We start from the raw sequence: 10,238 nt of genomic DNA on the forward strand, positions 1-10,238 counted from the left end.
TCCAGGATCACACCCTGGGTGAAGGCGGCGCTAAACTGCTGGGCCACCCGGGCTGCCCCCTAGAGGGAGAATCTTAAGCAGACTCCCTGCTGAGTGCAAAGCCCAACACGGGCCTTGACCTCACAGCCCTGAGATCATGACCTGAGCCAAAACCAAGAGTTGGACACTTAGCCAACTAGGCCATCCAGGTGCCTCCATCTTCTAAAAGCAAAATGAAAGGCCACAGAGCTCATAAAATAGCCACGAAAAGCAGATCTCAGTTCTAAGAGGAGGTGCCCGAAGAGGAAACGAGGCGTGCGGTGGAGGACCTGGTACTGTCCCGTGTTGCAGACGAGGAAACTGAGGCCCCCCGAGGTCACACCTGCATGCAGCGGGCTCCGGGTGCAGGCTGGTCTGCCTCCATCTGAGCCTCTAGAGCTCCGAGTTCCCAGCCCAGGCCCTTGGGGGGCCCGGCTGCATGGGGGGGCAGGGGGGTTGGGGGGGCTCCCCTCCCCGGCTCACCCGCCCCCTTGTCCACAGCGCGTCACAGCTCGCCGCCCGGCCTCAGCTCCCCCCTCGGCAACACCTCGGCCATCTCACCCACCCAGGCCCCGGAAATGCCCCAGCCCCGGCCCTTCCGCCTCGAGTCCCTTGACGTCCCCTTCACCAAGGCCAAGCGGAAGAAAAGCAGAAGCAGCTTCGGCAGCAGCGAGCCTCTGTGAGCGCGGCCTCCTCCCACCTGCCCCCCGCGGGGTCTGGACGCCCCAGGGGGCCCCCTGGAAGAGGCTTTTCCTTCCCCATCCCCAGGCCTTCCCAGGCCTTCGGGAGGCTGGGCCTCCCTTGCAGAGGTGCGCCCCTCCTCCGTGCCCCTCAGTGTTGCTCTGGCCTCGATGGGCTCAGAGACCGCACAGCTTTCACCAGCAGCCGACACCAGGGGCAGTGACAGCATCTTGGCGACGGACAGTCGTGCCTCTGTCCACCAGGCCCCGACCCCGGGGGGAGGCCGGGCGGTGCAGGCCCAGGAGTCCCGGAGCAGCTGTACCACGCTGCTAGGTCTGCGGCCTAGGAGCTGCCCCACATGAAGCCGCCCCAATAAACTGCCTTTTACTGACGAGCTCTGGCAGTGTCCTGGGGCCCCTCCTGCCACCGCTACCTGGCCTTCGTGGGGAAGCTCTTTTTGGAGCTGAGTTTCTTAACCACCTGATGGGTGTGTGCATGTATTTTATTTATGAATGAGCAAGCACGTGCACACACACAAGCAGGGGGAGGGGCAGAGGGGGCCGCAGGACTGGGGCTGTCTCCCAGGTGCACGGATCATGACCTGAGCCAAAGGCAGACTCTTAACTGATGGAGCCACCCAGGTGCCTTTAAAACAAACAGGCTCCAGGGTTCCCGCAACTCCCTACACTCGTGAGCACAGGTGCATTTTATTGGGGAGAGAGTATCTGAACTGTCATTAGATTCTCAAAAGATCTGAGAGTCAGGAGAGCAGAGCCCTTGTTTTGGAAAATTGAGGTTGTGTCTTGCTGAAATGCAGAAAAAGGCCAGGTTTTCACAGACCTCCGGGGCTGTGCAGGAACTGGATGCCCTGACCTGGCCAGAGATGAACCCAGGCCGTCCTGGCTCCGGAGGATACACCCCTGCCCTTGCCCGTCGCATCCCAGGCCTGCCCTGCGGATGGGCCCCATGGGCTGAGGGAAGAGTCTTGGCCTTTGGTTGAGGAGACTCATTTCACCCTGGGCACCATCTGTGAAGGGAACACCGGCCTCCTGGGGGTATCGTGAAGGCGCAGCGAGGACGTGTGTTCCCCTCGCACAGCAGGTGCCCTGCCTTAGCCCCCTTGCTCCTTCTCCGTAGTTTGCGTTAATAACTGTGGTGGGTACCACATGCCTGGGCCAAGCTCACACCCTGGAAGCAGGTGGAAGGTGCTCGGGTAGCTGATCAGCCTAAGGACAGGCCGCAGGACACCTTGAGCGGAAGAAAGATGGGGTCTTTATGGGCGACAACGTGCCCTTGTGCAGGGTGGGGCTGGCCTAAGGGCCGGAGAAGATGCCGGGAGGCTTAAGATGGCAATGGCAGGGGCCCTGCGAGCTGCGAGCGCAGAGGCAGGAGGCAGGGGGTGTGTTAAGGGGGGATGCTCGCTGCCTGTCGGTCCTGAGCGGAGCTGAGTGAGGCTTGGGTGTCCCGAGCTGTGCCAGGCCCCTGACCCACCAAGCGGCACCACTGGGCCCGATGCCGGTGCACGGAGGTGGGATCGCAGGCGGAAGGGCCGGAGCGCGGGGCTGGGGCCCAGGCGTCGGGGGAGGCTCAACCCGCAGGGGGCCGGTCCGATGCGGAGGGGAATGCGTGAAGGAGCCGGAGGGAGGCTGCGGGGGACGGGGGCGGGGCCAGCAGCGGGGTCAGTGCGGGGGCGTGGGAAGCGCAGCGCGCCCGCCGGTCCACGGGGCTGCGCGGGGCAGGCCCGTCTCCAGGCCCCGGGCCCCTGCCTCCCTGGACGGGGGGCCGGTCCCCAGGGCCGACTGCCCAGCACCTGCGAGGACCCCGGCGGGCAGCTCGGAGGAGGTGCCCCCCCGCCCCGCCCCTCCAGGTCCGATCAGGGACCCGCCGGTCCGAGGAAGAGGCGGGATGCGGGGCCCCGGCGGGAGTCCGGCCTGGGCGGAGCCTACGGGCTCGGCCTCCTCGATTGGCTGTGGCTGCAGAGCTGTCTTTCTAGGATTGAGCCTTTTCCTTCGGGGAGGCGGGACCTCTCGGCCCTTTCGCCAATAGGGTTCAGAGGCTCCGCCTCTAACCGGGGCACTTCCGGTGGTGCACCCCGCTCTCCTCCGTCCCGGCGGCGGCTCCAGAGTCGCGGGCGCGGCGTGTCCGGATCCCTTCTGGGTGTTACTCCGAGACCGCGAGCTGCGATTGGGCGGCGTGGGGGGCACTTCCGGTGCCCGGGGGCGGGGGTTCTTGGCCGGAGAAGGAAGATGGAGGCCGGCGCCGCGGCCCGCGCTTGGTCGCTGCTGTGGCTGCTGCTGCCCTTGCTCGGCCCGGTGTGCGCCAGCGGCCCTCGCACCTTGGTGCTGCTGGACAACCTCAACCTGCGGGAGACGCACTCGCTTTTCTTCCGCAGCCTGAAGGGTGAGCGCGGGGCCCGAGGGGGCGGCGGCGGAGAGGCGGGTGGGACAGGCCCCCGCGGTCCAGGGCCGCGACCGCCGCCGCTCCCGCTGTGGCCGCTCCTGGGCGGGCGGGGGCGGCGGCCGGGTCTCTGCGGCGGTGCTTTCCCCTGGCGGCCCGTCGGCCTCAGCCGCCTGCCTCCGCTCGTCCAGACAGGGCCTTCGAGCTGACGTTCAAGACCGCAGACGACCCCAGCCTGTCCCTCATCAAGTACGGGGAGTTCCTCTACGACAACCTCATCATCTTCTCCCCCTCGGTGGAAGGTGAGGCCTGCGCGTCGCTCCCAGAACTGGGATTCAGGGCCCAGGGTGGATTGGTGGCGTTCTTCTGGGCCTTGTGCGTCCTCAGGGCGGTGGCCTGGGTGCCCACCCTGGGGAAGAGGGAAATGGGGGCGCCTCCTTTCTGAAAGACCAGCTGAGGGCCGTGGGGGCAGGTGTTGCGCAGACGTGGAGCCGCAGGCCCAGCTACCCTGAGAAGGAAGGGGCCTGATGGGAAAGATGGAGACCCCCTGCTTGTTTTGGCCTGTGTGGGTGGGAAGAAATGGCAAGCTGTTCCCATAGTCTGTCTGCAGGGGGCATTGTGATGGTGGATCGCAGGAATTCAGGTGGATTTACAGTCTCATAATTGAGAAAGAACATTAGCCATCATCTAGGCCAGGCCCCCGTTAGAGGCTGGACGGGTGTATCCAGGGCCTAGTAGAGGGCTGGCCTTGAGGAGCATGAATGTCCCCGCTGGATTATCCAGCTGGTACTTCAGTATTCCTGTGACACAGAGCTTACGAATTGTGCTCAGGTGGATGGCAGTGTCACCGGAAAGGAGGCAAGCTGTGGGTGAGGCGGGTTGGCGGAAGGCGGAGCCGGGGTCTTGCTCTGGGAATGTCTGAGAACCTAAACAGTGTTTCTCAGATCTTGGTTGTTTGCATACCTCCTCCTGAGCTTTGCGGCGTTCCATATCGCCTGTTAATAATTACTTACTGATTTCTTTAAAGGGACCCTCTTTTTAAAAATTATAACATCTTGGGCAGCCCGGGTGGCTCAGTGGTTTAGCGCCGCCTTCAGCCCAGGGTGTGATCCTGGAGACTCAGGATCGAGTCCCACGTCGGGCTCCCTGCATGGAGCCTGCTTCTCCCCCTGCCTGTGTCTCTGCCTCTCTCTCGCTCTCGCTCTGAATAAGTAAATCTTTAAAAAATAATAATAAAGATACGACTATGAGAATGGCCTTCCTTCCTGAAGGGTAATTTTCAGGAAAAAGCAACTTACCTTCAGGCACAGATAGGACACCTTGTACCTGGGGACTTTACCTCTTCTACTACATTCAGAAAGCCATCTATCCACCCTCCTACAGAGAGGCCAGACAGAGTCCTAGACAATTCTTTTTTTTTTTTTAGTCATATCTTTAAAAAGGCATATTATGGACTTATTTCCAGCTGCCTCATGGATGTACGATGGACATATATCTGGTTTCAGTACATGGAAGTTCCACCCTTGCTGTTGCTGGGGCTGGAAATTTTGGGGTTGTCCTTAGCACGTCTGTCTCTCTCACACTCCCTATCCGGTCTGTCACAGGCCCTGCTGAGTTTGCCTTTAGAGTAGGAGCACAGGCCCACCTCCCTCTCCCCTTCCTCCCTCCCCATCCCTTTGCTCTTCACTGCCTGGATTATCACAGTGGCCTCCTAACCCACTGCTCTGCTTCCACCCCATACCAGATTCTCCACCCAGCTGCCAGAATCGTCCTTTAAAAATATAAATCAGGTCATGTTGGTGTCCTGTTCAAAAGCCTCCAGTGGCTTTTCCTGATGGCCACCCTCTCTGGAGCCTGTAAAGCTTGTGAGCTGCCCTTCCTCCTTCAGCATGGCCTCATTTGCATTTACCCCTTCATACTGCACCTGAGCCACACTGGGCTCCTTGCTGGGACAGGCTCACCCGCCTCAGGAACCTTGCACCTGTCCTTCACCTGTCGTTCTGGATTGCCGCCTCCCCCCCCCCCCCCCAGCCCCCGCCATGGTGCCTGGACCACTCTCATATCTCAGATGCTACTTGCCCCAGGTCTTCCCTGACCAGCCTTAGTATGTAGCTCCCCCTCCCTCTCACTGCCCACCCCATTCCTCTGCCCACAGGAAATAATGTTCCTGTAATGACTGAGTTCCTGAGCACCCCTTGCATTGCTTTGTGTTAAACATCATGGTGCACTTTGGGGAAGACGCTTGATCTGGTTCTGGATGCTCATGGCAGCCCCCTGACCAGATCTACTGACCAAAGAAAGATACTGTCTCGTTAGTACAAATATTGGAAGTTAATGAGCTTTTTTGGCGATTGTTTTAATAAAAGCAGTCTTCAGGGTGGTTCTGTTCTGGCTCTTATGGATCTAAATTATAGGATTAATAGGGGGAAATTATGTGTGTTGGCAAATGAGTACTAGTGTCAAATGGCCGCATCATCCTCAGATTCAGAAGTGCTCGATCTCTGTTAGAAGTGAAATCGATGGGTTCTGGAAAACTTAGTATGAGTGGCTCCAGCGACGACAGAGGTCCTGCTGTGAAAGGTGCAGGTGATGAGTTGGAGTCAAGGTGTGCCATGAAATGGGGGTGGGAAAAGGCAGCAGCATTTCTGAACATAGATCTTCTATGTGACTTAAAATTTGTGTGACCAACTTGACAATTCTAACTTGTAGGTGTTGACTGTGTCGTTTATCCCTCTGAAAGTTAAAAGTTTATGAACTCAAGGCATTACTGTTGGATCTTCAGTTTGGGAAAACGGGCATATATGGTAAACGGCCGTCTCGTTTTGGGCCTCCGAGGGCTCTGTGGCTGCTCTGTGCCCCCCCCCCCCGGCCCATGTGCCAGAGGAGCAGTGTGGCTCACCATGTCTGTCGTGCCTTTCAGATTTCGGAGGCAACATCAATGTGGAGACCATCAGTACCTTCATCGATGGTGGAGGCAGTGTCCTGGTAGCTGCCAGCTCAGACATTGGTAAGTCTGACCTGGTACTTTCCACCATTTCTCCAGGAAGCTTGGCAGGTTTTATAAATGGAAGCTGCCGGATTGGCGCCTACTGGACGCCTGGGCAGGGAGTGCGGGAACTACAGAGCCGTTCTGTCCCTCCTGTGCTTTCCTGTGACCAGAACCAGGTTGATGTGGGGCCTGGTCAGCACTTAGGATCCTGTTTTTTCCCAGTTTTGTCTTTTCCATTACAAAAAGTAGGGGCTACTTGGGCAGACCCCAGAGCATTTTGATTATTTTTGTCCCTGGAAGTAGGGAGAGAGCAGTGTCCTGAAGCCTGCACGCATATCAGCCGGCTTCAACAGGTGTCCTCGCCTGGCCAGGCTTGTTTCGTTTTTCTTAGCATTGACAGGTGTTTAGTTTATTTCTTAAAAAAAGGTTTTAATTATTTATTTGAGAGCACAAGAGTGAGAAGGGGGAGGGAAAGGAAGAAGCAGACTCCCCACCGAGCAGGGAGCCCCGAGACCAGGACCTGAGCCGAAGGCAGTTGCTGAACCCACTGAGCTGCTCAGGTGCTCCAGCACTGACAGATGTTTAAAACCGTTCTGGGTGGGCTTCTTATTGGGGTGACGACAAGGAGAGAAGTCCTATGAGGCCAGGCTCATCCATGTTAAATCTGTTTGAGGTAATTATTTTGCCTCATTGGGAGTTTCTGTGGCTCGTGGGCGGAGAAGGGCAGGCGGTGGTTTGTTACTGAGATGCTGACACCCCTGCTCAGAATACTGTGCAGTGGTCAGCGGTCCGGCTGGGGCTGAGCGCACGGGGGAGCTGCAGGGTTGGGGTGACTGGGAGAGCACGAGTCACCAGGATACCAGTGACATTGCTGGGCCCAGGGTGCACCTGCCAGGGCTGAGCCAGGCATTTCTTGGGTCTGTGCAGGTGACCCTCTTCGAGAACTGGGCAGCGAGTGTGGGATTGAGTTCGACGAGGAGAAGACAGCTGTCATTGACCATCACAACTATGACATCTCTGACCTCGGCCAGGTAATCAGGCCCCGTCCCTTCCAGGCTGAGGGAGGAAGGAAGCAGGGAGTCCTCCGCATGTGGGCATCTTTTCCTGACCTCCATCTTTTGCCTTGCTGCTGCAGCATACGCTCATTGTGGCCGACCCCGAGAACCTGCTGAAGGCCCCAACCATCGTCGGGAGGTCATCACTGAACCCCATCCTCTTTCGAGGCGTTGGGTGAGTGAGCAGGCACAGGGTGCTAGAAACCTGGCAGGGACAGGATCACTCTCTTTTGTTTGGAGACTAACACAGACGTGGTGATTTGGGGACATTCCTTTCCCTGGAGTATGTGGGCGAGGTTAGTGGAGGACACCCTGAGTCAGAATCATGGGTGCAGTGAGAGAGGAGCTACTGGTGCAGCAGGGTTCGGCTGCTGAGTAAAGCGGGACTCATCCTGGTGAAGAAATGGTCCTTGGGGACCCCTGGCCCCTGGGCTCAGTCCTTGGCATCAGTGTTGGGTGTTCGCTTTTCCTTCCCAGGATGGTGGCTGATCCGGACAACCCATTGGTATTGGACATCCTGACGGGCTCTTCTACCTCTTACTCCTTCTTCCCGGACAAGCCTATCACCCAGGTGAGGGGCCTGTGGCAGCACTGAGGCCTCCAGGTTGTGGGCCTGGCGGTACAGCACTTTATTTGAAAATGAGAAGTGGGGCGCCTGGGTGGCTCAGTCAGTTAGGTGTCCAACTCTTGGTTTTGACTCAGGTCACGATCCCAGGGTTGCAAGATGGAGCCCTGTGTTGGGCGTGGAGCTTGCTTGGGATTCTCTCCCCGTCTTGTACCCCCCTCCCCCACACTCCCCATGTAACGAGAAGCAAGCAGGAGAGTGCCCTTCGCAGAGGCTGGGCAGGGAAAGGCCGGTGGGAGCGGAGAGGGGCAGAGGTGGTAGGGCCCGGGTGGTTGTGGTCCAGCCACCATCCTCTTGCCCCGGCTCTCCTGGATGACTGCGCCCTGTTGCTCACAGTACCCCCACGCCGTGGGGAAGAACACCCTGCTCATTGCTGGGCTGCAGGCCAGGAACAACGCCCGGGTCGTCTTCAGCGGTTCCCTGGACTTCTTTAGTGACGCCTTCTTCAACTCTGCAGTGCAGAAGGCGGCGCCTGGCTCCCAGAGGTTGGTGCGGGCGGGCTCTGGGCCATGCTGGGGAGGGAGGAGCCGTTTAGCTGGAACTGTCCAAGGCTAGCTGTCTTCAAATACTTTAAATTATCTAAAGACTTGACCTTATTGCTGTGTCGTTGGTGTTGGCACTCCGAACTTTTCAAAGCAGTGATGGCTTATGTGGAGGTATTTTGATAATTGTATTTGTTGTGCAGGTGAACCCCAAAGCCACACCACCTCACAGCTTCTCTGTGTTCTCGTTAAGCAGGATACCTTGATATGTAAGGCCCCAGGCAGAAACTATAGTTTTGTGCAGTTTAACTCTACAGATAATGAACTAGTCTTGCCAATCAGGCACCGGTGGAAAGAAGTTTGTTCCGGTGCTCTAGGCTCTCGTTCTCCTTTTCTGCAGGTATTCCCAAACAGGCAACTATGAACTAGCTGTGGCCCTCTCCCGCTGGGTGTTCAAGGAGGAAGGTGTCCTCCGTGTAGGGCCTGTGTCCCACCATCGGGTGGGTGAGACAGCCCCACCCAATGCCTACACCGTCACTGACCTCGTGGTAAGAGCATCTTAGAGAACACCCTGGCGTTTTGGCCAAGTTGCTTCAGCTTGAAGGATTTACTGAACGTTTCTCTGATGGGCTTAGCAGCCTCAATACGGAACGATAAATTTATCTCTACCCCTAAGAAAGTAAGTCAGCATGGGTGCAGAGAGCCTGGCACATAAGCTAATGTCTAAGGAGACCTTTTGAAGGGGTGTGGTTTTGCTTTGGAAGTGCCGAAGTGGGAGGGCTTTGCTGGTCATACTGCTGGGGGTGGGAGTCACAGAGAAACATTGGAGTAGGCAGGAGGAAAAGCATAGGCGGGAGAAGTGGGGGAGTGGGGTGGGGGGCAAGCTGGCAGTGAAGGTGGTAGCAGGGAGGCCCAGAGGACCCACTCGCCAGTGGAGTGTGGTCTGGGTATGGACCTTGATGGTCCTGTGATGAGCTGTGACTGGGAGTTCCTGTCCCAGGGCGGGGGCTCCCCCTGGCATTCCTGCCAGGGTCATGAGTGATTCAGAGCAGCTCTGAGGCTGGTCCTGCACCCCCACCCCCAAACCGGCCTGTTGTCTCAGGAGTACAGCATTGTGATTGAGCAGCTCTCAAATGGAAGATGGGTCCCCTTTGATGGTGATGACATTCAGCTGGAATTTGTCCGCATCGATCCTTTTGTGAGGACCTTCTTGAAGAAAAAAGGCAAGTAGTGTTCTTGCACGGGAGAGCTGCAGGGTCAGTCCCACTGTGGCTCCAGTGAGGCAGGAAACCCCTCTTGGTTATGGTCTCGGATCTTCCCCCAGGTGGCAAATACAGCGTCCAGTTCAAGTTGCCTGATGTGTATGGGGTGTTCCAGTTTAAAGTGGATTACAACCGGCTAGGCTACACGCACCTACACTCTTCCACTCAGGTGAGCACAAGTCACAGTCCCCTTTTTGGTCAGAGTGGCCCTCCTGCGCTGCTGAGTGGCCGGAGCCCATCACCTCTGTCCTGTGGCAGGTGTCCGTGAGGCCGCTCCAGCACACGCAGTATGAGCGCTTCATCCCCTCGGCCTACCCCTACTACGCCAGCGCCTTCTCCATGATGCTGGGGCTCTTCATCTTCAGCACAGTCTTCTTACACATGAAGGAGAAGGAGAAATCTGACTGAAGGGGCAGAGCCAGGGCTCCTGACGACAGGCACTTGGGAGTTCTGCAGGCCTGCGTCTTCTTCACGGCGGGCTTTGTTCTGTTGTTAAAGCTGTGGGACAGTGGCACAGCCTTACCTCAGGGGAGATGCGGCACTGAGTACCAAGGGAGGGGGGTGGGGATGAATTTTCTGTGAGTTTTTTCACCTAATGCTAAGTGGTATTTTTCATATGTGGTCACTCTCATTTCTAAGATAAACATTGCCCTCCAACTCCATCTGGCCCATGTGCTTTCCTGTGGCGGGGGTGCTGTTCACCACAGTAAGTGGCCTCAGTGTTGCTGA

At 57.8% G+C, this 10,238-nt stretch overlaps 2 protein-coding genes across 4 annotated transcripts in view; both read left to right on the forward strand.

The window, feature by feature from the left end:
* The window catches only part of KIF17 (kinesin family member 17), a 44,295-nt gene extending 43,205 nt beyond the window's left edge, over nt 1-1,090 (forward strand). For all 3 annotated transcript variants that reach the window (XM_072750971.1, XM_026012067.2, XM_072750973.1), the window contains one exon: nt 520-1,090. In XM_072750971.1, coding sequence (XP_072607072.1) covers nt 520-701 — 182 coding nt within the window. In that variant the 3' untranslated portion in view covers nt 702-1,090. The remainder of the gene's footprint in view (nt 1-519) is intronic.
* A 1,012-nt stretch (nt 1,091-2,102) lies between these two features.
* DDOST (dolichyl-diphosphooligosaccharide--protein glycosyltransferase non-catalytic subunit) lies at nt 2,103-10,171 on the forward strand. The gene is made up of 11 exons (XM_026012069.2): nt 2,103-3,099; nt 3,288-3,398; nt 6,017-6,103; nt 7,013-7,116; nt 7,221-7,315; nt 7,618-7,711; nt 8,102-8,250; nt 8,648-8,795; nt 9,350-9,470; nt 9,572-9,678; nt 9,768-10,171. The coding sequence occupies exons 1-11, from the start codon at nt 2,310-2,312 to the stop codon at nt 9,915-9,917; spliced, it is 1,956 nt and encodes a 651-aa protein (XP_025867854.2). The 5' UTR covers nt 2,103-2,309; the 3' UTR covers nt 9,918-10,171.
* Nucleotides 10,172-10,238: the final 67 nt, after the last annotated feature.

Source organism: Vulpes vulpes, chromosome 2 (assembly GCF_048418805.1).
Source record: "Vulpes vulpes isolate BD-2025 chromosome 2, VulVul3, whole genome shotgun sequence".
NCBI lineage: Eukaryota > Metazoa > Chordata > Mammalia > Carnivora > Canidae > Vulpes > Vulpes vulpes.